The sequence below is a fragment of the Buteo buteo genome, chromosome 27 (assembly GCF_964188355.1).
Source record: "Buteo buteo chromosome 27, bButBut1.hap1.1, whole genome shotgun sequence".
In the NCBI taxonomy this organism is placed as follows: Eukaryota; Metazoa; Chordata; class Aves; order Accipitriformes; family Accipitridae; genus Buteo; species Buteo buteo.
This window is the reverse complement of record NC_134197.1, coordinates 5,883,822-5,911,378: the sequence shown is the minus strand read 5'-3', so window position 1 is coordinate 5,911,378 and position 27,557 is coordinate 5,883,822. Positions and strand designations below refer to the sequence as shown.

Here is a 27,557-nt window from a genome sequence, read left to right as displayed (position 1 = left end):
ATAAAGATAGTAAGGATCTCCATACTTTTATCATTACAAGGTTTACCAGATACATAAAAAGGCAAGAGAAAGAATTACATAGAATTGGCTCCCCAAAAATTGCTAAGATAACTTTTATGAGCTCTTTCATGCTTCTAAAAGGGAAAGGGGAGCAAGGCCCATGAGTCAATTCATATTCTGCCTCCAGGCTGGTCATTTGAAGCTAACATTCACCATTTCCATGTCGAAAGTCCTCAGGTGACTAAGCTTTACTCTAACAAAGCCTATCACCTTCATGCCTCTGTGGGACAAATTCCTATAGGTGCCCATACAGGTACACAAAGAAGTAGAACATCCAAAGTCAATGAAAAGGCAAATTTATCCACTAGCTATGAAGAATGAGGGCAACACCAGATCAAGAGCAAAAGGTCTCACCAGAGAGGATCTGATGGAAAGCAAGAAGGCAAGGGCAGACCATGCTCCAAACATCTGCAGTGCCCACAGCCAGTGAGCAAGCTCAGTCATCTCAGATCCAGAGAGCCCTTCAACAGATGCAGACTGACAAGTCAGAAACTAAAGGAACGCTTAGGCTTTGAAAAGTCATTTTGGAACAGGATAAGGAAGTGAGAACTCAGCAACTCCGATACTTTCTTCATTGAGTAAAAAGAGCGGTAAACCTATGACCAAATCAGGCAAAGTAACAAAGTTCGTGTCAAACAAAGAAAACCAAGCAAAAGACAAGCATGCACTTGTCTGGGAGTGCATGCCAGAAAACACACATTTCTCCTGTCTTTCAGAAATCTGGAAATCTTGCTTGAAAAACAGTAATATTTTCTGGTTTAAAGATACTTCTCCTTCCAAATGGTCCTTGTGCACTGCTTCGAAACTACTACAGACAACCTCTTCTCCAAACACATCGATTTCACTCTCCTTATCCATTCTTTATAGAGAGATTTTGCAATTGCTTTAGTAAATTGTATTAGCAGGCCTCGTGCAACAGCCTGTTTCAAAGGAAAATGGCTTGTACTCACTTTATTCTAGAAGACAATTTCCATTTGCTTAATATAGTCATGATATTTTACTGAGGTAATTATACTCTTAGCTATCAGTAACAATTAAACTCTTAGACTGAGGTTGCTTAATAAAGGTCTCAAACTAAATAACACTTTCCAAACACAATATTTTTAAATGTCAAGCATGCAAATAAGATCTTGTAATGAATATAACGAAGCATCAGTATAAATCAGCACAAAGTTAGTCTGTCATTGTACAAATCTCTGCAAAAATTGCCTTTAGAGTATTGGGGGATTCTGATCAGCATGTTACAGAAAGGGCAGCGCAGGCACTGCAGATGAAACCATTTCATTAAATGTTATGACTGGTTCATGAGAAAGGCAGGGTGAAGCCACCAACACTGCTATGTTTCTATAGTTGCAGAGCTGAGTGACTTGTGTAATGTGGTCAAGACTATGGTAAGGCTGATAAAATTTATATATGTTCTTTTCTATTTTCTGTAGCAACTTCCATGAAAACTATAGACAGGCCACTCTATTACAAGCTAAATAAAACCCAGAAGCAGACAAATTGCGGGGTACAGACAAAAGAGAAAAATCACTCTCAAACTCTGATATCTAGAGACATTTGAAATTAGGTCAATAGATCCTAGAAAGCTGTTACATATGGAAGGCGAGAGCATGGTTTAAAGGTCCTTACAATGGGGACAGCAAGACGATTAAGAAAGGTAAAGTAGACCAGTGACAGACATTTAAAAAAAACAACAGACAGGAAAAGTGTTGCCAGAATAAATATTTGCAGTATCTCCTTGTAGATCATCTATTGCAGGCAAAGAGTGGTACAGCAAATTACCTCCAACTCTGCTACATTTGGGAGGCAGCTGCCCGAGCTCCAGAAGGTGGTTAGGTGGATCACGATCAACACATGACAGTAAGTAACAGGAAGAAGTTATTCAAAAAATCACAACAAATTTGGGTTATACAGGAGGAAAAAAAACCCCTAGTATGAAAAGAAATCCTCCCAGAACTCTCTTTCCCTGAAGCACCTCCACCTCACAAGACACAAGGCTGTCAAAGACCAACAAAAGCAAACACAAAATGTGATAGTTCCTCACCCCAGCAGAAAATGTCTACAGCAGCAGTCATCAAACTTCCAAATCCCACTTTCTCCTTACAAAACTTAGCATGCTTTATCCAGTAACCCAGACATTCCTGTGTAAACCACAAACACGAAGCCCAACAACCACCCTGTACCAGACTGAACTCGGGATCAATATAACACCAGCTCACAGGCAGGAGAGGTGAGATTTTTCATAAAAGCATCTACCTCATCTCTGACCTGTTAGTCCTCATCCTTTAAAAAAGGCACCCTACAAGAGAAGTCTGGGAGTTAAAATTCATGATGTTACTGAATACTAAAAATTACAATTCAGCAGAGACCTGTTCAAACCCCCTGTACACAACCACAGGCAGCAATTACTTCTTTCTCTCTGTCCCACAGCAGTTAATGTTCTTCTCTCTTCCCTTGCTATCATCCCCCTCTGCCCATAACTACCAATCACCTTTTCTCTGAAATTATTTAACTGATTAATAGAAGCAACTTGAAATTAAAGGGAACTGTGCTCAATCTAAAAGGTTGCTGAGCCTCTTTCAAACACAGAGCGCCTTGTCTCCCTCTTCTTAAGCACGCATGATGATCCAGTAAGCACTACCTCACCCGACAAAACCTGCCTCGCTGAATCACAGAAGAGGGAGCAGTGGAATTGCTTTAAAATGTATTTCTTTGCAGGCATAAAAAGGAAGATAACTTCCATGGGTTTATAAAAGTCTGCGAAGGGGAGACACGGTGAGCAGAGGGAAAGGACTGGCAAGGGTCAGGCTGACAGCAGTTAACAATCACATATACAGTGGCAGCACAGCTGGTGATGCATGAGTAATGGCACTGCTTAAATGATATACATGGAGTCATGAAGTGGATTGAAGGAAGGAAGAAACATCATATCATAATAGCCAGGGAAAAGCATTTGATACTACTCATAACACAGAGGAGCGGCTCAGTTCTGCCCAAAGCCGTCTGCGCTACCTGGACACAGAGCACAGGGTATGATACCCAAAAGAAGGTCTGTTGCAAGGCAACTGTTTTCCAGAGTGGCTGTTTTTATTGCCACTCAGTGCAATATTTAAAGCTAGTTTTTTACATATCCCAGGAAAAGGGTTAATTCACCCACTTTGCTGAACCCCCAGAACTTTAAGATCTTTCCTCGTGCTTTAAAATCATCTACCCCCTAAGAAAAAATACAATGCAGGACCCAATATGACACGGAAACCGTCAGCATTATTTTAAATCTTTACTGATTACAAAACAAAGCAGATGGCAAATCAAGTCATGAACTCTGCATCTGCCATGCTTAATGAACAGTTTAATTACCTAGTCCCATTTCTGATGCATCTCTGCCATTCTCAGCTCTGGGAGTCACTTACATACTTCGCACTGACTCTTGCAAAAATATCTCCAGCAACATGTGGTACAGTCAGCTGGAGTTGGTTAATCAATACTTGTTTAATCTCCAACTTTTATGGTGATGGCCTAAATTATGTCTCAATGAAAACAGATTTCCTATCAGATCACATGATCTGGTTGAAAGCTTAGGAAAAAAAATGGAATTTTTCAGCCTCTTCTCCAGGCAGTGGAGTACCCAAAGGCAGACAAATGCACAGACTAGAAATAAACAAAGCAAAAAAAAAAACATCCAGTACAATCAGATTAATTCATTTGCTGCATTATGCCTTATACAAGAGCAAGGGATGCAATTAGGACAGTGTACATTCACAAAGTCTACAATCTGAGAAGCAATTCAGGCTTCTTTGGAATAAGTTACAAGAAGTAGCTGAAATTGGGTTTCCCATTTTGAGTTTTGGTATATGCAAATGGGCAAGAGCTTCCCGCAAAGGATCACACACTGGCTGCAAAAAAGCAGGGCATTTGGCTCTGGTCAAATCTGCTGCACGTGTTATAGGCTGTTCCTACTCACTCTGCAGCTTCATGCAGTTATGTCCACCAGCTCTGTGCGTAGAAGAAATAACTGTTTAAGGAGTCACTGAACTGCAGGTGTGCAGGAGAAGAGGCTGGCAGGTCTGAACCCTAACAGCAGCTAAGTAAGGAATACAGCTCAGGGTTAATCACACGAGGAGAGGAGGAGGTGACAACCCTAAAAAGATCCATGCAAGACAACTTTTGGCCCTCCACATCAGAAAGCTTTGGGAACCCTTCAGCGTGCCTTTATTGCTTTTCTCCAGCCTCGCTTCTGCTGCACAAGGTCCATTTGTGTCTCCTGAAAGCTGCCCTCCTGAAACAAATAGACAAGAGCTTTCTTTCCATTAAATACTGACTCAATCAGCTGCTTGCACTCAGATAAGGTTTTTCAGAAAGGGTAGGAAACTGTGTAGGTAAACATGGCATTCAAAGCCAATACAACAGTAAATCAAACAGGAAAAAGGGCAGAGGTGGACTAGGTCTTTCCCCAGCATTTCAGATATCTCCCACTACTGCTATATCTGAACTACTTCAGGTAATAAAGCAAAGATTAGAGATTTCCCTAAAACTCTGAGCAAAGCCAAAGCAAAAAGACAGCATAACAGACAGCGAGCCCAGCCAAGTGGATTTCTAAAAGAGCAAGTGAATACATCCGTTCAAACATCAATTTCTTTTTCATCACCTTAAGTGAATAGAGTGACACTCCAGGAGATACCTTCAAGCCATCAATGTCTGAAAACCTCTAGGGTGTCCAAATCTAGTCTTATGTTTCACTGAAAACATGTAGATCAGAAAACTTCAGTACTGCCCTGATTTACAAGGACATATGGGAAAAACTAATCAACTAACATGTTCTAAACAGCAGTTTGTCAACAGGAATAACCAGGACACAGCTCCTACGCCAGCCCACTGTCAGAGGTGGAATCAATTGGGCTGGACCACTGCACTAGTACGTCAAAGAGTGGAGAACACTGTTCTTCAAGTCTGCCAGGGAAGAGAGATTTGTAGTGACTCACCAAAGTATCCTAGACTGACAATTATGCCAATTCCAAATAGTAAACCAACTGGAAAGGCCCAAGTAAGGTCAAGAAAGCCCAAAAGAAGCAAATGAGGCGAGGAAGCAAGCAATGGAGGGAGAAGTTAAATGCACTGAAATGGAAATATGAGAGCAACCAAGAAAGACAGAGACTGTGGCAAGTAGAAAATGAACAAAACTGAACAAGTGAGACAGGCAATCTGTGAAAACCAAAAAGTATTGCTTGACTTTTGAGGAAAAAAATTCAATAGCCATAAAAGTTGAGAAGGAATCAGATTGGCAAAGCAAGTACCTCTTGAAGACAGTATGTTTACTATTAAAATATTAGACACTGCTGTTATCAGATGAAGAACAGTTTATCATTTTCTATTGGTCTTTTAAAACATATTCAAGGCCTGAGACTTCCAGGTTACTATTTGAGCCAAAAGAAAAGATAGCTATTACTGCATTAAACTTGCACTGTTAAACACATCTGATGCCTTTCAATCCTTATTTGCTCAGCATACAGGAACAGATTCACTGCCCTACTGGAGGGTCAAATATACACAAATGCAAAAATCACACTATCAAAAGCAATAGCAATTCAATCATATATATAATAGTCTCCCCCAAATTAGATTTTCACAGTCCTATTTAACAAGACAAAGATTCAATAGAGAGCGCTCATCTTTTCCATTCTCAAATTACATAGAAGGACACTGTACGACTGATGCCACTAATTAGATGATTAAATACCATTCTAGGTGATATGCTTTCAATGTAAAATAATTATTTTTAACAGGCAATATATTTGCTCAATCTCATTTTAAATCACAATATCCTACTTTTTTAATTAAATGGAATTCCTCCTTCTGGTTTTGCATGAGAAGAGCAACCAGCGGGAGAAACAGTGCCAAGGATAGATTGCCCAAGTACCATAATGCATGTACTTCTTCACAAAGGACGCCTAGCATTCTCTGGAATATAAATTTTCAGAGAACAGCAAAGTCTTTATTCCTTTAAAACACGTCAGTTGAGGAATCATTGAGCACACTGAAAACTTCCACTGTCAAAACAGGAGTTTATTTGTCATGGTCTGATGAAGGACATTTCCAACGTTTCCTCTACTCTTCAGGGGGAGGATAGCAAACAAAGCAAAGACTCTGTCTTTCTATATAAATTAGGGTACAATCCATTACGTGACAAAGTACTGTTGTCTTTTTGTCCAGTATTTAAAGAAAAGTAATAATATTTTGTGTTCTACAACAAAACATGTTTCTGCTGAGAACTGGAAATAAGTTAACAAAGGGAATATTTTAGAAATGATCTGAGAAACTTCCTTCAGGGCTGAGCAGCCCAGCGCAATGCTAGACAGCTGAGAAGGTTGTAAAGGAAGGATTTTTATTAGGTTCAGTATCCACCTGTGTCATATCCAGCCATGCCAGTAACAAACTAGAACACTACGGAGGGCTGTCTGCTGCTGGGGGTATTAGGAAGACTAAGAAGAGATGCCTTTTCTGTTTCCATGGAGAGAGTTTGGTCCATCCACCCTGACTGCAGTGTCTACCTCAGTGTGAAGCAGAAAGAACTGCTGTCGTTTTTCTCTTCTCACTTATGTGACTCTCCATGGCATCAAATTTTGCAGCCAGAAGATCTGATAGAATATCCTCTTGTAAAGTGGCTGCTTCATGCGTCAAGAAGCCCTGCTTACTGCACCATATATCACAGCTTCTTTGGCTCAACAATGACACGGAATTACACAGAATTGGGTGCAGCACAATTAAAATCGATCAAAATGCTTTAGTCAACACTGAAAATTAAAGCCTAAAGCACAGGCAACCAAACAGCTCCTTTCCCTTTTGCTCAGACACTCCTAAACCAGCATCTTTCCTCCCCGTACACAGTGATGTGCCTGGCTCCCCCTCACATGCTCTAACTACTTGAGTCTGACGTTATGCACACACATAAGCTTACTTGCGTGAGCAGCTTTATAACATCAGGGAGATTGCTCAGATGAGTGAAGTTTTGTAAGGAGTATTCTTGGAAAGTGAAGTAACTATCATTCTGACTATAGAGAATTATTATTCCCTTTGGGAAAGAGCACTCTCAGAATTCAATATAAAGTTTTCAATGCTCTACAGACTTCAAAATTATTGTACAGAATTTCATCACGAGTGCATACCTGATATAGGATAATGCAGGCTTCTTTGATATATCCTATAGAAAGAATCTTAAAACGTATTTTCAATTTACTGGTCTAGTGCCTACCATTACATTTGAACAGACTTCTCAGCGTAAGAAGGCGGCAAATCTCTTACTCTCTGTAAATTGTTTTTCCACAGGAACAGTTGACAAGGTGCCGTCGTTTCGTTCTCTTTAGGAAAGGAGGCGATGCAGCCAAAGCCATTATAAATTCCCTTCAGTGGCTCAAAACACTCTAGCGACAACATGATTCAATTCTCTGCTCTCGCACAAATGTCAAGCCTGGGACAAAGTCACGTATCGCCAACACAGCATGAGCCCAGATGGGGGAACCCTAGCAAAGCCTTAGGATGAACTAGTACTTTTATTGTAATGGAGTCCTAAATACAAATTTCACGTGTCTTATAACACCCACTATACGAAGACCCCATAGCAACTTTGTAGTAGCAGTTACAGAGGTGAACAAAGAAGAAATAGCAAGGACTGCACCTAGAGGAAAGAAATAAGGACACGGGCTTTTCCAAACATTGTCTAGAAACTCACCTTGGTGAGTAGCAGTACACGTTTCTGCAGCCGTCTGACCAGTGCTTCGTGCTGCTCACGTTTCTTCTTCTCATCCAAGAGCTGGCTCTGAATCCGTAGTACTTCTTCCTGTAGCTGCTGCCGGGCCTTCTCTAGTATTCGGGCACTAAGAAAGATAACACAGACTTGTGAAATCTTGACCACTGTCTCTTAGTCAGACAGATCAGAAAAGTCTGAGAGGAGAAGCATCACCATGATACCAGGACACAGGGGCTGGTGCCATTTCATCTTACAGTTGCACCACTGGAAACCGAGTAGTTGCAGTCTCATTATCAGCTGTTCTCAGAAAGAGATATGAGAGGAGAACCATCCCAGTGACAGCCTTCTTGCTCAGCACAAGACAACTACTGGAACCTCACATATACAAAGCATTTAAATAATTGCATATCTATTTCAAAATCAACTGGCTTGATTTGAGAAGATGCTTGTTTTCAACAAATGACACATAATCTTGGGTTCTACTGTACCTTTTCATTTTTTTTCTAACAAAATAGAAGTAAAACTGAGGTTTAATATGATCTGCTTTGACAGACAGATAATACTCAGCAAGTAATTATAGCCACCACCTGCACATTGCTCTTGCCAGCAATCTATATTGGAAGAGAAATGTCTTCTGAGGCCAGGTGATTAGCACTTCTTTTGCAGTGTGGACACGATTCTCAATTAAGCCAAATAGCTTGGTCCCTCTTCTTCTCAGCTCTCTGCGCAGCATGACATGGTGACACACAATTATCCATGTATTCCTGCAGATGTTCTTCATGCATGCCCTTCAGATACTCACTCTGCTGCTGGGACACTAATGGACAGCTGTTCCAAGGCACAAATCGAGCAGCTCATCACAGATCAAGTATGCTGGCAAAGTACTTGATCAATAACAAAATATGAGTGAAATAATACTTGTGATGGTAAAAGTCAGTTCATAATTTAAGTATGGCAAGTTTATCCAGGACTGCACTAACTAAGTATTTAAAGAGTGAGCAGGACATAAAAAAAAGTATTGCACACAAGTCGAAAACCCTCAAGCAAGCTAGAAAGATCAAAACCAACATCTCTAGCTTAGTCAGGAACAGAAGATCTTTGTTTCTCTGATGCTAAAAGCAACACTGGAAAATTTATGAGTGCTTCAGAGGGGTATTCTTTACCATTATAATTAAAAGAAAATAAATAAAAATGCTTTTAAATAAAATAGCACTATCATTAAGGTAGTGTTTAGATAGATCCGAAAGGGAACACTACCTTAAAAGATACTCTTAGCGTAAATCAGATACATCGTGCACTGCCAGGTCACCAAATTGTGCTTCTTGGGAAATTTATATAGGAATTCACCAAAATCTCCAAGCAGCTGTGCCCCTACCTCAAAATCCTCCTCCTTGAAGAAAAACATGTACTTTAAAACACTGGATTAATTAGAAGCCTGTTTAAAGCTCCAGTTCAATTTGGAACCATTCACAGACCAATTTAATAATCAGGGACTGTGAAATAGTCTCTTCATTGCTGTATTCAGGTGGGAAAGTTCATCAAGAGGGCTTCAAATCTGCATTTGAAAATGGATAATTTCATTACCAGGGCACCACTACTTCCTTGGTTCTGTTTTAATTAATCATTCAAAAAGGGAACCTGTGCCCAAGAGTAGTGTCTGTGGCGATGGAACATGAAGCAGTGCCAGCCTTGCACTGGATGCTCCCTTCCCCATCCCAACCTCAGCAAACATCTCAAATTCAGTCTTGTGGATACTTAATAGAAACACTAGCCTTTTGCTTACTGAACAATGCAAGAATTCCACAGGATGAAGTAGAGAATCAACTCTTGTCAGATTCAACAAAATAAATCCAATATTAAAAAACTTCCTAGAAACCAACATCCAAAGACAACAAATAGCAGGTTGAGTCCTGGCATACTGTGAAATATGGGATAAAGTTAAGTGGTCAAATGTCACAAGCACATATATGTCACTCAAGAAGTGATTACTTCCAATGTACAAACCTCACAACATTCAGAAGTTACAGCTGCCAAATTATAAAGCTACCCACCACCGGTCTCCAGCCCATCCTTTTGTTGGAGGTTACCACTTTGCAGTATAGCTAGCAAATGCAAACATGTGCTCACACCTCAGCTGCTCAGTTCACAATACAGTATCCTATATCTTGAACACCCCTTCAGGGGCAATTTAGGCTGACAGTAATTTCTGGTAGATGGACACAACTTGGGCAACATCTTAAAATGTAACAGGAAAATTCATCACACCATGCCTCTCAAAATCCTAGGCTTAAAACACTTATCCCCCTTTCCATGGGGCTTGTACCAAGACAGACTTCGCTAAGCTTGTGCTAAGACAGACTTTACACCCATGCATATGTGCCAGCCTAGCAGGTTTGCAACAGGTCAGCCTCCAACACAGGGCAGAACGGATGGGTGAGACTAGGTAACCTCAGCTACTGTCTTAAGATTCATTAGAGTTTGTTCAACAATATTTTTTTTTTATGCATAGGGTAAATATAGGTACAAAAACTTCATCAACTGTGTTATAACAAATTAAATCGCACTACAGAAACCTTACTGCAGATATTATTTGCTCTATCAAAGAAACTTAGTCCTGATTAGGGTCAGAACAACAGAAAAAATGCAAACATAAGATTAAACACTACAAAACAGCCAGAATCTCATATTTGATTATTGCAAAACATTTTGATAGGACAATGGAGAATTTTTTTTTCCTAATCTCCCAATATTGTGACCTATTTCTATAAATGCTGAGTAGACTTACGGATTATGATTGAGTTGACATTCACAAAGAAAAATGAGATATGTGCTAGGTTTCCTTCCTGAAATAATGAAAAATATTTGAGATTCACATCTCATGGAGAACACAGACATTCTGCCACACACATACCTCTTGAACTAGGTTGGAAAATGACTTTTAAAACACGAGAAAAGTTAAGCAAAGAGAGACAAATGGGCAATTTCCTAAGCCATTGCATGGTGTTTGGAAAGAACACCACCATCTGTTTATGTTTCAGCCTCAGATCACATGTGATGTTAATGTACATAAAATTTAAATGCCAGAGATGTCTATGAAAGCAGAGACAATACTCAAACTCTCTGAACTGACTCTGTTACCATAGGTTTCCTTGCTAGAGGAAGCATGAAATCCTACTTCCTTAAAACCCTCCACACCATGCCAAAGCAAATTATTGAGATCCCTTCTTCCTCTCTTAAGACAGATTGATAATTCTTCCAGAAACTGCACCAAATACAACATTAAATGTCTCTATAAGAAAAAATCGAGAAAGAAAGTTATATTCCTCATTGACACAAAACAGGATTTGAATGTAGGTGTCCAGCAGCAAATGCTGTTAAAAGTTCAACGTGGGCACTCTTCTTCCACACTGATGACACCTCTGGCTTTTCAAAAGTAATTGCTCACTCAAAACAAGCATTAAAAAAATAAAATAAAGCAGGCCCAAAGTTCTCCGTTCAACATAAGCTTGGAGAACTGGCATTTCTAAAAATCTTTGCAAGTTCAAAGTAAACCTTTTAAGCCTTAAAGGGAAAAAGTCATTTCTGTTTATCAGCCTATTAATGTTCCTTCTTGCACATCCCATTGAATGAGATGCCAACATCTTTCTGTTCTGAGCTGCTGAGACTCTTCATATTTTGCTCTTCCCTTCTGTAATCCACTTTAATGTAATCTTAATGATAAAACTTCATTTTCCAGAATGTTCTTTGAAAGACTGAGAACAATGACGGCAGAGAGTGAATACTGAAGCTATAAGATACATTTTAATAATCTCCTTCAACAAATTACAAAAGCAGCTGACAGCTTTTTTTCCCCCCCCAATGATCCATAAAACATTATTTTAATCATTCCATCCTTTTGGTAGCCAAGTTACCACCTCAGAGATACTAAAAAAAATAACAGGGAAAGCAAACAGGATGCCAGAACCAGTCTGTATATCAACCTGAGAGGAAAACAAGAAACGCACAGTGGCACAGAGACAATTAGAAGAGCAACACTGTCTGGGTCATGTTGCAATGCGGGAAAAGATGAGACACTTGCACATACCAGGGCCAACTGTCAGATACGAGGATCACATCAAAGAGGAAGCACCAAAAACCAGAGAGCATGGATGGGAAGAACACTGAAGATGCACAGAGGGAAAATACCATGACAGTGCTATCGCACATACATAACAGAAAAAAGAAAAAGGCTGCAACTATCAACATCTTCATGACAGGGTCCAAAATAAAAAGGTTAGCACACAAGCTAATGAGGCAAAAAGGAGCAAGGGAAATTGTTTTGTAGCAAGACATTTGGATGAAGAAAAGCACACCCATTCCTGAGGCTTGACAACTTGCAGCCTTCTCAACATATCTACACATTCATAGACAGTACACACAAAGACATAAACCACACTGGAAACTGATAAACAGAGAGCTTGAACAAAAATGTTATTTTTCATTCCAGTTCTTCTCCCCTGGGTTTTATAAGCCCACATGAAGGCATAAGTAGCAACAGGATAACTCCAGCATGTCTTCATATTGTCCAGTGGATAGCAGCAGAACACCCCTGTCTGTCCCCTCTCTCAAGGCTCCTTCCAACCTCCAATTTCTGGCACAGACTTCTTCCCCCCTCAGCCTCTGCCCAACCTGCCTCGACAGGAACCACCACCATCTGGGATGGGAATTCAAAAGGAAAAACAGAAGGGAGAAGATGACGATAAAACCAGTCTGACTTAAAAAGGGCCAGGACACAGGAAAGAAAAGGTGGGGCTTGGCAAAACAGAAAAATTTCCATCTTATGCTAAAAAAGGAAAAAATTGATCCATTATAAAATGCTGCTGAAAAGACGGAGGGGAGCTCTGAGAACACTGCTGCAGAATGGAGCTGCCTAAACTAACAAATTTAAGGCAGGTAAACTAGAAAAAAAAAACATCAGGAAGGAGGAGATTATTTTAGTGCTATAAGTATTTCAGCTCAAAAGTCAAAGGTCTGGGTGCTAATTTGTATTAAAATAAGGTTGTTTGGCATCTTCTTCTGCTACCTTTCTTCTTCACATACAAAATTGTGAATAAACTGAAGCAGCAGCATCCATCCCTGCTCTCAAACACTGCGCTGCTACTGCGACACGCACAAGTGGGAACTATGGAGGCCAACATTTCCATGTTATCTGTTACTTGCTTACTACATTCAGAAGGAGCAATGATACAAAATATTAACATCTTTAGTGGCAGTAATCACATGGGCTATATTTTATTTAAAGCTTGCACTGTGCCTTACACAGAGCCATATGAAATACCGCTACAGAAAACACTACACAAAATAGTCTACAGAGTCAGTAGGAAGACAAGCTTTCCTCTTGCTATTTATTTCTCCCAAGTCTTCAGCAGATATCTGCAAACTTTCTCTTGGTTCACACTTTGTATTTTCTCAAAGACCTTTTATGTAACTCACCATCATTAGGCTTCCATAAATCACAAATCATTCAAAAATAAGCAGTTCATACACCATGTTGCTGCTCTACATACAAAGACGACTTGAATCATACTGAATTTATAATGAGGGAACAACATAAAGAGAATTATTTTGCTAGTGTGGACAGATGAAATGGGTAAGAAGCAGACAGATGTTCAGAGCTTTATTGGTACACTGACAATATGTTTTATCGTTGAGACTGTATTTAATTTTACTCCCTAACCAGCAGCATAAATATCAGGCTCAGAAATGAACAGTTATAGAACAGAAATAACACAAATTTTATGTCCCAGCCCTGGTACAATAGCCATAATTGACTGGCAGGAGTTAGGATTTACTAAAAGAAATTCACATCAGGCACCCTCTGCTCCTTTCATTACAGGGTCAACACTCTTGCTGCAACACACACAGCTTTGCTGTCCACAACCCAAAGGACCCAGGAACAGGAGCATTGCCAAAATGCAAAGGCCAGTGTGGCTCTATCTGAATGGATATTAATCAGCCACTCGACACAAGATTTACTGTCACGCTATAAACATGCTTTCCACATCCACCATCAAGATGAGAATGAAAACAATGTCTTAATTAATAAATGAGAGACTTCTGTGGTTTGTTTTGCTTTTAAGTTGAAACATGAATAGTTTGTCAAATACATCCATCACTGAATTCTGGAATGTAAAATATTTCAAGGGTGAGATAACTACAGGCATAAATATCATTTTTCTAAGCCTCCAACACTGAAATGTTCATAAGGCCAAAGCTTCTATTAAAGGCATTTATTTGGCGAATGAAACTTTTACTGGTATTTAAAAACTCCTGAACCCACATTGCTTGTTGTATGCTTAGTAACTTGAAAACGCTGCCGTCTTCGGTAAAATTGGCTACAGGAGAAATCAAGCTGATAGTTGAATATGCAAAGTGATTTATAATAGCTTATGTAGGCAAATCTATTAAGGGCTTTTGGTATGTCCAAATGCTCATGGCTCTTGTTCTGAATCAACAAGAAGTTAGACACACTTGCATCCTGAGCAAACTGATTCCCTGTGCAGTGCTTGGTAGAGAAGCAAATATTAAACGTTCTTAATAAAATGCAAGTAATTAAAAAGCAGGAGTTAAAAACAACAGTCCTCTACAATTATTAACACAGCATATAGCCTGCACAGCATGTATCATCTATCTCTGTATCATAATTTTGTATGTGGCATTTGGCAATTACAGAGGACTGCCTATTTTTAAAGAGCGTTCACTGATAAGGATTTTCCACTCCCACTCTGAGATAAGAATAATCCCCCCCGTACAAGTTAAAAGTGTCTTGCCAACCCTGCAGAAAACAGGACGCACACTATGGCAATGCCTGCTGACCACAGACTGATACACTGAACAGGGCCAAGATGTTCACTAAATTGTGCAAAATACATTACAGTGGGTTGGGAAGAGAATATCTCCATTCCGATTATCTCAATAAGACAGCCATGCTTATTTGGTCCTCTATGCAGATCCTAGTTTTTGCTCTCCTAAAAACACTGGCTGGTGAGGAAGGTCAGCCTGTGGGCAATATGTCAGTAAGGAAATGCATGGAGTTTCAGCACCAAAAGATGGCAAACGGCTGCTCCCTTCCCCATCACACCCCATGCCAGCTTTGAACATGCAGTGCAATGCAAGGGAGCAAAATACTGGAGAAAAGGAACTGTCATAGAAGGGAAGAAAACAAACAAACAAACAAAAACCTCCAAAAAAACAACCCCAAGGAAGAATTTTGAAAGAAAACCTTTTCTCCAGCCAGGAACCAAGCATCCTCTCTGCAGCTGGCTTTATTTACATCATCTAATTCAAATTCTAAATGCTTCAAAGTGTTATTACACTTTTTTCTTTGAAAATAAAAATGACAACAACTGAAACAAAACTGGGAATGAGAAAACCCAAAGATTGAAATAATTACTAATCAAAGCAGAGGCCTGTACATGGGATGGTGAAGTCACTGGCCAGCTCTACCCAGTAATTTCTCTTCATGTCGGCTCTGATGAGTTTTATATTTCTAACATTTCATCAATTTGAATCACTAAATTCAATTTGCATTCACAGATAAACAGAGAGGGAATAATAAATACTCTCATCTGACCTTGAAGTGTGAGACAGAAAATTGCCCTCCAAGATTTCATTTCAATCTGAACCATAATGAATAATGCAGTTGGCCCCATCAGTTACCAATCTATAATCACACTTGTGGGCTGGATGAACTCACGGCCATTCCCAAATATGATGAAGAAAGTCAAAACTTCTCACTCTTTTTGTATTAGTCTTCTTCGGCTTCTCCCTTACTACAGAGATTAAGCCTCTACTTCTATCCTTCCCCACCAACCCCACTCACCCCCAAATGCAAGTGGCAAGGATTTCAAATTGTTGCACAGTCAAAAGTGGGAAGTAAGGTGAAGGCACCACATAGTTTTCTCAACCCAATCCAGTATAATGTGCATTGTAAAAAATCTCCTGTAAATGCTCTGAATTCGATAAGTATTCTCCCTCCCAGCAAGCTGTCAAGTCACAGGCCCAACTTTCCAGCACTGGTGTGAAGCACAGCAACACAGCACAGACATCACAAGTGACTAAGAGTATTTCCAATTTCTGTTATGAATTCAAACCAACACTTATCATGAGAGCAGAAAAGTCATCTGGGAATAGGCAGCATGAGAGCTGAGGAGCTATAAAGGATAAAGGACTGATAAAGAGAAGTGAAAAAAGGAAAATTTGCTTGAAATAGGGAGAGACGTGAGTAGGAGAATGGTTGTGCTGAACCAACTTGTCAGCAAACAAATCTGCTGAAATTCTAGGTTCTTGACAGTTAGATAATAGCTTATCTTAATAAAATAAAGAGGGTCAAAGTGTTTCGATGAGAAAAACAAAACATTAAACCCTCCACTGCAATATAACAAGTAAGCCCTCACAGACTCATGACTCATTATAGCTTCGTGAAGGTTCTGCGGATCTGTTTCAAATTACCTTTTCCAATGAGACCTCATTTCCAATGTGCATTACTGTACTCCACAGTGAAATGAGTATTGAAATGAGTATTGTGTATTACTGTTCAGTCACTTTCTTTTTTTTAATATCTGAATCTAAGACTACATGAATGAATTTATAGAAACACAATTGTCTAAAATATTTCTTGCAGAACAATTCAGTGATGGACCCCCACCATAATTCTCACTAAAATTCAAAGCTACGGCTCAGCATTTCAGCATCAGGCTTTTGTCAGTGAAACCCCCTCCAGGTTATGTGATGAAAACCTGTCTAGGTTTTCACTGGGGACTCAGAAGAGAATTTGTAATGGATACTTGTTGACAACAAATAAACCCAAATAATTAAGTACTACCCCCTAGCACTTACCCATGGGACATTGGCACTGATAAAAGTAAAGGAATGGCTGAAAAGTCACTTAGCTATCTATGACAAACACTCCGACAGACTGCTGTTCTTGGCTTTTCTTTCTCACAAGCACCAATTTAACTTCAGCTCATATCCGCCTCCCACCTGCTTTAACTCAACTTACGTCAAAGCAGTCTACCATGATCCAAGCCATATTAAGCATAGCATTGTAACAGACTTGCTAATCGTTAAATCCAAAATATGGAAGCATATTAAGACTGCAAAGGTCTTAAAAATTCCATGACCAAATAACCTGACCTGTAACCATGAATCTTCCACGTGCCACCGTGTCTTTGGGCACAAACAATGTGACATGGTAATGTACGATCTCTTCTACCATGCTCTTATAACAAATCAGGATTCACTGCTAACTGCATCTGTTTTCTGCAGGATCTCTGCCTCATTTGCTGCAGAATTTGGAAGATTAATGAAGCGCAGAAATTGCTTAAAGAGAATGGTCTCGCATTAAGGCAACTGAAAGTCTCCCAAAAAAACCTGGTTCCAATTCTTGCCTATGCCAGAGCTCCCAGCTGATACCATGAACTTTTCAAAGGTAGTTCTTGGTGCTTAGTCATTATGGGCACTGATACTACTGCTGAAAGCAATAGCACCTACTCATAAGCCTTGGGTAATGCTAAGTGTTTTGAAAGAACAAGTTCTAACTATTCCAGAATGGCATCGCTAAAATAAGGCTACACTTTCTCCTTGTTTTGCATCTGGTATAACAGGGCTAGCATAAGAAATAACTAATAAACTATTAAATTTTTCAGTAGAAAAACATTAATAGCTGCTCATTAAGTCAACATAATCCACCATCTCTGCCAAGTGAAAAAAGGAATCCTGTATGGTATAGGAAACTAGACTAAGGGGGCATCAGGTGACTAATTCTGGCATTTACTACCCTCTGAGAGCTTTACCTTGCAACCCTGATGTTGTCTTCCAGGTACCTATTTTCCATATGGGGCAAAGACTACTTTAAAATTGAAAAAAACATAAAAGCAAGAACATGTATCTAAGAACAAGAATGAGGAAAAACAGTAGAGTTAGCTGAAACTGCCCCCAAAACATCCAGTGTGGATTAAGCTTCATCCCCATTAAATTACTTTTCATTCTCTTATACATCCATTTTGGGCATGTATATAAGCAAACACAGACCCACAAAGCAGAGAAGAGCTAGTCTCCAGCCATCTGGTGTCAGATAATGAGACTAAAGAGACTGGGATCTTTCCAAGCTAGACTATCACACCATGAATATCTGCCATTCCTTTTGCAGTGGCTCTGCAGCCCCACTCTCCGTAAGCCCAAGAAATACTGTACAACTGCACACTCTCACTCTGCTCAGCCTGTATATTTGGGCAGCTGAGCAGAGGCAAACTGCTTTCTCAGACAATGTTTCCAAGTAGTGATTTCTCCCCATTAAAAGGATATGCCCAGATCAGGCTTACTAATGAAGTCCTGCTAACCTTATTCTTAAAATATTCTGTTGATGTTTGTTTTCCCTGTTACCACCCAGAAATCCACAGCACTATTTGAATCTTGCACCAGACTGCTGACTCTATTAGGACTTACCTGCAGGGCACAGAGACCTACCTAGACCTTCCTCTAATTTCTGTCCCCCAAATTAGCACAAAGAACCCTTAAACCAATGTAAGGCAAGAGGAATAAAGTTGTCACTGTAGAAGGAGAACTGCCAGAACAACTACATTTATAGTCCTGTTACATCAATTCTTCTGCATCAATATTTTTAAATGTTTAATAAAACAATACTACATGCTATGCAATCTCTTTGTAATGAATACTTTATGCAGAAACCAGTCAGGTGAACATGTAAATAGCCTTTACGCGGCAGTTTCAGGTTTCAAAATCACTAGATGAGCAGAGAGGTCAGCTGCTTTATTTTGGGGTGAAGTTGTGATAGGGAAATGAATTTAAAGACATGGCAAACAAGTCATTTTTTTTCTGTACCACTCATAAAGGAACAGCTCTGTTCAATGTAATTTGATTTCAGCCAGTTAGTATCACAAATCGCGCATCAACCAGCTCCATGTGCAAATACTGAAATGCTGAAGGGAAGGGATGGTAGTCCAGGTGTGGTGTGAAGAGTTTCTGCCCTCGGCAGTGCAGTGCCATGATTCATCACACAAGCGTTAAGATGGTTTCCGCAGTGCTTTTAGCCTAGCAGTTTTACACTGGATTAAAACGCAGTAGGAGTCCTTGCACAATCAGTGAGCGTCTCAGCTGCAGGGTTTGTAACAGCTCATACCATCACACCTACAGCTGGAGCACCATGTGTGTATCTGAGAGGATGTAGAACTCACCTCTTCCTTTCCAAGCCAAACAACAGCACCACTGAAGTCGCACAACAGCTGCTAATTTAGGTTGCATGAAAGCTCCCTTTGGGCTAATCTGCCTCAATTTCCTACGGAATTGCTTACAAGACATTACTGGACACAGTGGTTGATTCAGCACTCTTCATGCCTCTCTTTCCTGGGATATGGAAGAAGCGCAGCCTTTTTTCACCTTCATGGGAATCTCTCCGTAGCAAAATCAACACACAATTACAGAGATACTTAGTGGGATACTAGTGCTGTTTGCAAACATTGCTTCCCACAATGCAAAGCAATACCAAGTGTTGTGTCATTCCCAGGAAGGGATGGCATCTGTCAGACTCCAGTCACACCGGGATCAGTTCTCCTTCATCTGCTCACTTCCCAGCTCCCAGCCCACAGTGATTTGGGCATGCATTTCTAGCACAGCAATCATTCTTGCTCCCATTCTGCCTTTTAATACTCACTTGACCATACTGGCATCATTTCTCCCCTCTCCATCTAATGGAAAATAATGAAGACCAGCCCTGATAAATCTTCACCACCCAAAGTCTCATGCCCCTGTCAGGTGTTACTCTGGCCAGTACTCAGTAACTAGGAAGAACGGATTTGATGCAGAAAATCAGATGTTTAGCTGCATTATATTTTGCTACAGCAGTCTGAGGAGAATGAAAACAATCATGAGTCTGCAAAATCAGGAGTGGCAGGAGGTGAAGAAGGAGCAATTGTTTGCTGCCTCTTTCAACAGAAGAACTAAAAAAATTAATGGAGGAAAATTCATCACGGGCTATTAAATACAAAAAGGTATCACCTTCAGCTCAGGAAATCCTTAAGCTTGAAACTGAGGAAAACATGAGAAGTATCAATGTACCTTTGCTCCTTTATTAGACTTTCCCAAAGTTTCTGGCATTGATTCATTGGTTTAGGTTGATTTTTGATCTGATTGCAAATCTGGGGAAAAGGGTTAAAAAAGAGGGTTTGCTTATTTTTAATGCACACCAACAGAGCTCATCTAGCTTAAATTTTCATCAGGTGCACATTTTTATTGCATTTTCTTAGGTGAATATGTTGTCATTTAATCTCTTTCACACATGAGTCATAGTCAATTTCCAAACTATAAATTAGTAGCTGGAAAAAAAAATTCTATTCTCACAGGTGCAGTTTGCCAGCTCTTGGCTGTGGCAGCAAGCAGTCCAGCCGATCAGTCTCTGCTACCATAAGCTTCCCATGCAAAAAAAAAGGGGGGGGACTCAAAAGCTGCCCAAAATCTCCTAATATGTAAGAATTAAGGCCATAACTATCTATTGTGTTTGAACATACTTGTGTTCAGGTTTTCTCAGTGCTTGGAACAGATAGGGCATTTCTGTAGAGAACTGCTTCATTCCCTTAGCACCGCGTTGCATGCCAAAGGTCACCATACAACACAGCTCCAACTAGACCACAACTTTGCTATCCAAAAGATGCGGCCTTTGCAGAGGACAGCAAAAAAGGATCATGCAGCAAAGAGGAGATAAAAAGTGGCTGCAGATCACAGGCGTCCCACAGACGCATATAAAGATAAGGTTGAGGTGCATAATCTGTGGAGCAGCAGATGTTTCAGACCAGAACAATCAGGCTGATCCTCACCTTGCCCTGCCTCACCAGCCAGGACTCTTCACAGCCCCTGTCATCATGTATTTCTGTTAGAACACAAATAGGAATTAAAAGGACTGTGAATCAACTTCTCATGCAAAAAGAGATCTGCTTAAGATCTTCTCTCTGGTTAACAGACACACAGTATTCATTTTCAGCGATCTCAGGTGACAATAACAAGTAGGACTACCAAAGAAAAACTTCAAAGACCCAAATTTTCCAAAGGGCTCTTCTTTTAAATATGTATCTAGAGAAACCAAACAAGCACTACATAAAAACCCAAAGGGCATAAAAAAATAACACCATGTGAGATTTCAGATCAAGTGTTCACCTGCATACAGAGAAAAACAGAAAATTATTCCTATTTTAAAGCGATTTGGAAAAACAGCCCTTAATACACTATCACCACCATTTTCCACAAGATGATGGGCAGGCCGAGCATTCCTACATTAAGAATTCATAGCTGTGCCAGCCAAAACAAGAAGGTTAAGAACATACAACTGGACAACACAGAGATATGGGGCAAGGCTAATTTATCTATCACTTTAAAAAATAGTTTGTACCATGGCACTTTTTTTTTGAAAGCAAAGCAAGAAAGATAATGCTGCTGATGTGTTTATTTTTTTTTCTTTTCCTTTACAAAGGAAAGAAGAAATTTTTAGGGTGAAAACCTTCCATGAGAGCTTATATGGGCCAGCAAAACAAATACATAAGGAAGAAGTTGCCCAGACCGAAACTAAAAACCCAACACAATAAATGGGATGCACAGCTCGCTCTCTCTGGAGTTACCCAACATCACAATTAGCAGTGCTGGTCCCTCCATAGCCTTCATCTCCCACATCCAATACAGGCACTTTGGCAGCCAGTAGATGCTCCATGCTCAGCATGCCCTTCGATTGCCACCTGTCTTCCATTATCATCTCCCCTGCTGCCTCCATTGTACCTGATTAATAATGCCCATTCTTCCTGTTTATTTCCTTATCGATCCACTGTCTCCTGCATGGCAAAAGGCGTCAATGCAGTTAAGGGCAGGCACCTGCTTAGAGACTTCACCCTTCAGCTGCTTTCTGAAAGTGCATTTTATTCTCACTGGATAATAAGATTCTGTGGTTAAAGGAGCTTTTAGGTATTGGCATTGTCATAAGATGTTCCTTGTGTCCTACTTCACTGGAGCTGACAAACTCTCTGCTTGCTGTCAGTGGACTAATGAGAAAAGAAGCAGTTCTAAAGAGCTTTGGATACTTTTGCATTGCAAAGTGAAAAGGAGAAAGTGAGATATTTCAATGATGTTCCATTTCATTCCAAAGCCCCATAAAGAGGAAAGAAAAAAGGGAACGTTTCTGCACAATCACTGTATTAACCAAGCAGCTCACTTATTAATCTCTCCTTCCTCCGCATTCACTGGCTTGGGGGCTTGGAAAGTTGACACTTGACTTGAAAAATGCCAACTCTAAGCAGTTTATTTCCTCTTGAACTTTAAGAGCTGACTGAGACAGAAATGACCTTTAAAAAGGCAGGGTTAGTTCTTGTATGAATTGATAGAAGGATTCTTTGCTTACACAGCACAGCAAGGTACTGAGCAAATCTCCTATGCAAACACCCCTTTCTCACCAGAGGCAAGAAGAACACCATGTTCCATCAGCCACAAGATTCACAAGACTGGAGAACCTGGGACCTGGTGACCTAGCTTGTCTACATCAAGAGGGAAAGACTAACTATGCTACAGCCATAAACCGGTGACCTTATATATACACAGGACAGACACTACACCAGTATTAGTAACCTCAGGACACCTGATCTTCCATCACAAGGAAACAGTGCAAGCACAACCAAAGTTAAGTACACCCACTAAATCACACCACCAGCCCAGACTACAAAACAGCCAAGCAGGCCTGCTGCCAGTGGGACGCGGCAAGATACCAGGACTCCTATTTTGAGACATCTAGCTGGTTGTTGCGACTTTGCTTACATCAACCTCTGCTGAAGTTGCTCAAAAAGAAACTAATCACTACATGGCTCATTAATGGTCTTCGATGAAAGGCAGTTTGAAAATGCAAATCAATACACAACAATAACTACTAATAATACTTGCTGTCACACTAGTAGCCAGGAATGTAACTGGGCAGAATATTCTTGTCTGAGGTCCACCACGCAATTAATACCACCAGATGTCCAAAGAAAGGCAATTGAAGGATTTTGTGGCAGCAGAGGATAACCTAGGAGTTTTGATAAAGGAAATTCACAAAGCAAATATCTGGGATGCTAATGGGTATGGGAATACACTGGTGACAAATAAAGTTAGTTTGCCTGTGTGCTAATAATGACGCTTAGTTGAATATCATTTGAAGATATAAAGTGCCCTGCTGACAGGAAGGTCTGTGCCTAAACCTGTACATTAAAGCAAGATATCCAAATTATACTTCATTTATCCCAAATAGTGCAAAAGTATTTACCTGTTTCTCACTGTGTAAGGAAGCCAGATGTAGCCATTTCAATAATGGCAAAATGTTAATGCAGAAGGTGAGCAAGCCTTCCACTGCTGGGCAGAAAAATTCCTCAAAGGTAGGGTTGAAATTTTGGCTTTTTTTTTTTTATTATTAAATTTTATTTTATTTCTAGTCTTGATCTTCATCTACCAAGCCGTACTGACTCCTAGCAATAAAGGACTGATAGAGTTCAGAAATCTCCAGTGAAGTATGAAGTATCACTTTGCCATCAGCAGCAATGAAAAGCTTCCAATCTACCATCAGCCCACTTAAGTAGAAGCAGACATTTTATAAAGAGAACCTCACAGCTATTCTGTGCAGAATTTACGTTTTCCTTTTCTCTGGAAGGAAAGTACACATCAAACTCACTCAGGCAGACAGAAGAAGTCAAGCCCTATATGATCTAGGTTAACTTAGTAATAATGAATCATTTTCGTCATTATTCCCAAGGTTTAGTATCAGGCAGTATGCCTCGAGAAAATTTAGAGGGGGGAGAAGAAATGGGGAGCAGTATTTTGTTCTCCAGTGCAACTGGAGGCATGACAAAGAACTGCAGCATTAGTGGGATACTGAGTGGAAACTCCCAAGTGAGAGCTTGGCATCTCACTGCTAGTGGAGACTCAGAAAATTCCTGCACCTGAAATATATGTATATTTGTATTGTGCGTGTATATATATAGACACAAACACGCAGTACTTATCAATGCATATTAAAAAAGAATATCTGTACTGCTTTATCTTGCATAGTATTGCAAAAGTAGCAAGTATTAGGATTAATGTTTTGGTATATTTTTAAATACTGACTGATCTCTCTGATGGGGCTTTTCCTATGCATAAAATCACTGGAGGTCTTGGAGAAACCTGTTCACTCCTACAATGCATGAGAGAGAATCCCACTTTCAAAGTTACTGTACAATCACTTCTTTTTAACGGTCAATTTAACAGTGTTTAGCCTCCAACTGTTGCTTTCATGCACAGAATACTACATTTGGGAATCTGACTCTCGTGCATAAACAGGCTTCTTAACATCTGTATGGCAATATGAAAATACAAAAATACAAATTTATACGGTAGGTGTATAACTACTGGAAAACAGATTTGCTCGACTGTAATACACATCAAACAACATTAAAAAGCAGTAAGAAACTGCCATCTTATTTACATGAGATGTACTTTGAGACTTCTAACTTTTGCCTGAAGGTTTTAATTAAAGCAATTCATGTCCCAGGGCATTTTTCTTGTAGTGAGTCGTCTTCCTCATTCAATTGCTTCAAGGACTCCGCGCTCTATGCTTTGGCACAATCTAATCACTCCTATGGGAGCAAATGATAACATGAATGCAGATCAGAAAAATATCTTTCAATGAACCAAGAAAGATGAAAAACTAGTTGTAAAAGAAGAAACAGTTTTGCACCCTTTATTCAAGAGTCTATTAGATCTTTGAAAAGACAACAAAAGGTGGGGTGGGGAAAGGCCCTGGTCTGCATAAAATTTGAGACTCATGAGTTCAGTCACCGCTTGTTGAAACACTCCTAACACATATGTTCCCAGATCTAACTTTCAGCAGTGATCCTCTTAAGTCAGATAGGGAACTTTTCCTATCCTATTTATTTTTTTGAAAGAACATGGAGAGAAGAAGAAAGCAGTTGTCAAGAATCTGCATTTGGCAGCTCTTTCCTTTGTCATTTAATTCAGTCAGAGGCAGGAGAATTTGCAAGTTGCATCCACTTTGGTTACTCCACGTATTTTAGCAGAAATGTACCCAGTGACTCAGAATAAAGGGTGGAATTTTCCCCCAGATTTCACGCACCAATACAGAAAACAAAGTTTACTGAAGGATAAAGAAATGTCAACAGTCCTAGGCAAGGCACAATAAACAATCATAGAAGAGAATCATAGAATGGTTTGGGTTGGAAGGGACCTTAAAGATCATCTAGTTCCAACCCCCCTGCCATGGGCAGGGACACTTTCCACCAGACCAGGTTGCTCAAAGCCCCATCCAACCTGGCCTTGAACACTGCCAGGGATGGGGCAGCCACAACCTCTCTGGGCAACCTGTTCCAGTGCCTCACCACCCTCACAGTAAAGAACTTCTTCCTTACATCTAATCTAAATCTACCCTCTTTCAGTTTAAAACCATTATCCCTCATCCTATCACTACACTCCTTGTTAGAGTCCCTCCCCATCTTTCCTGTAGGCCCCCTTTAAGTACTAGAAGGCCACTATTAGGTCTCTGTGGAGCCTTCCCTTCTCCAGGCTGAACAACCCAACTCTCAGCCTGTCCTCATAGGGGAGGTTCTCCAGCCCTCTGATCATCTTCATGGCCCTCCTCTGGACCCGCTCCAACAGGTCCATGTTGGGGGCCCCAGAGCTGAACGCAGTACTCCAGGTGGGGTCTCACAAGAGCAGAGCAGAGGGGGAGAATCCCCTCCCTCGACCTGCTGGTCACGCCGCTTTTGATGCAGCCCAGGATACGGTTGGCTTTCTGGGCTGCGAGCGCACATTGCTGGCTCATATTCAGTTTTTCATCCACTAATACCCCCAAGTCCTTCTCCTCAGGGCTGCTCTCAGTCCACTCATCACCCAGCCTGTATTCGTGCTTGGGATTGCCCCGACCCATGTGCAGGACCTCGCACTTGGCCTTGTTCAACTTCATGAGGTTAGCACAGGGCCACCTCTCAAGCCATCAAGGTCCCTCTGGACGGCATCCCTTCCCTCCAGCGTGTCGACCGCATCACACAGCTTGGCGTCATCGGCAAACTTGCTGAGGGTACACTCAATCCCACCGTCCCTGTCACCTATGATCTTACTAGTAAGTTGTGTAAGCTAGCTTCTAGCAGCATAACACAAAGCTAAGCAAGGCTTTTGCTGAAAAAGGGGAATCCATCTTTACCATATGGACTTTGACTCAAATACTGCAGTAACACACTGTTGGATTGGGGCGGGGGGGCACGATAGGAGGGGAGAGGAGAAAACAACACAACAACAGCAAACTCGCTCAATAAATTTCACAAAGTCAGATGGTTAGAAAGGGGAAAGCTGCTAAGGCAATGCTTCTTTTGGATGTGCCATTAAAGTACTGATAGCTGCACCAGTCCTAACGGCTGGAGGTACCAGACTCTCTGATGATGCTTGCTAACAAAGTGTGCCACTGTGCATGTCCCTCCTCCAACGTCTGTGCAGTATTAGTCTAGGTGGACTTGTTAATAGGAAGCAATGGGGGAAAAAAAAGTAATTGTTGAAATTCTTGTCCATTTTGCACAAATGCCTTAAGCAAACCCTCTTACCAAATTCATCAACACAGTGAGAAAAAAAAAAATTTAAATTGTCTTTTCCTAAAAACTTTAAAAAGGAATTCGAGCAGAAATCTGGTCATTTTATTGCAAACACACCTTCACAAATTCATACGAAGCTTGTAAGAATTAGATTAGAATTTAGAATTAAATTAGAAAAGATCTAATTCCATGAACAGCAACGATGTCACCCTTGAATGCCAGTAGAGTTACTTGTGGATTGACTACTACTTGGTGATGCTTTAAACAGAGCAGATGTACCAGCTGTAAGTGATGTTCCAAACCAAAGAATATTCGGAGGTACTCCATTATATGTAAGTGTCAGCTAGGAACAGCCAGGAAGTGCTTCACAGGTTTTCTAAATTGCTACATAAAGATGAGGTTATATATAAAAGATAACTTGCAGAGCAACTATGTATGGCCATCATTCTTGTTAAAAGGTTTTAAAAAACAAAACATAAAGAAAATAAAAATAATTAAAAAAGCAACCAACCAAGCAAGAACACAAAACCAAACAAAAAACCAGGACAGAACACTAAAGTCACACATAAGATCATCAAGATTTTAAGGAGGTTATTTTGTGCATGTACACTGCCTGAACTGACAGACTGCTAACCTGGGAAAGATTTTTCTTTGATGTTATGGCTGCTCAAAGTTATTCTCAAATTGCATAAAAACAGTAAATAGCAAAACCCCAAATCTATAAAAGTGTCCAAATATACTATACTGTATAATATCATGCTATAATGGCATACATGCCTAAAAGAATAAGTATTTTCCGATCTCTAGCTAATTTTATGATATTTTTAATATCTCAAAATGAGTATATATTGGGAAGTCTACTTGGAATCACTTCAATCAGTCTAACAAACAGACAATCAATTTCAGATGAATTCATTAATCTGTTTAGAGATTATTGTTTCCATAGCTCCAACTATTAGTTACTGATAGCACATATATATTTAATAACCTGAGAATGACTTAAAAATCCATAAGCCTGTAATTACTTGTTACAAGCATCATACAGGATGATAATCCGGCTGATTTCTTTAGTGCATTTCTGATACTTCTCTACATGTAGACAATGACAATCAATTCAT

General features: G+C 40.2%; 1 protein-coding gene across 3 annotated transcripts in view; it reads right to left on the bottom strand.

Annotated features, from left to right (window-relative positions):
- MAD1L1 (mitotic arrest deficient 1 like 1) overlaps positions 1-27,557 on the bottom strand; it is a 375,955-nt gene that overhangs the window by 250,830 nt on the left and 97,568 nt on the right. For all 3 annotated transcript variants that reach the window (XM_075058834.1, XM_075058837.1, XM_075058835.1), the window contains exon 11: positions 7,787-7,931. In XM_075058834.1, coding sequence (XP_074914935.1) covers positions 7,787-7,931 — 145 coding nt within the window. The remainder of the gene's footprint in view (positions 1-7,786; positions 7,932-27,557) is intronic.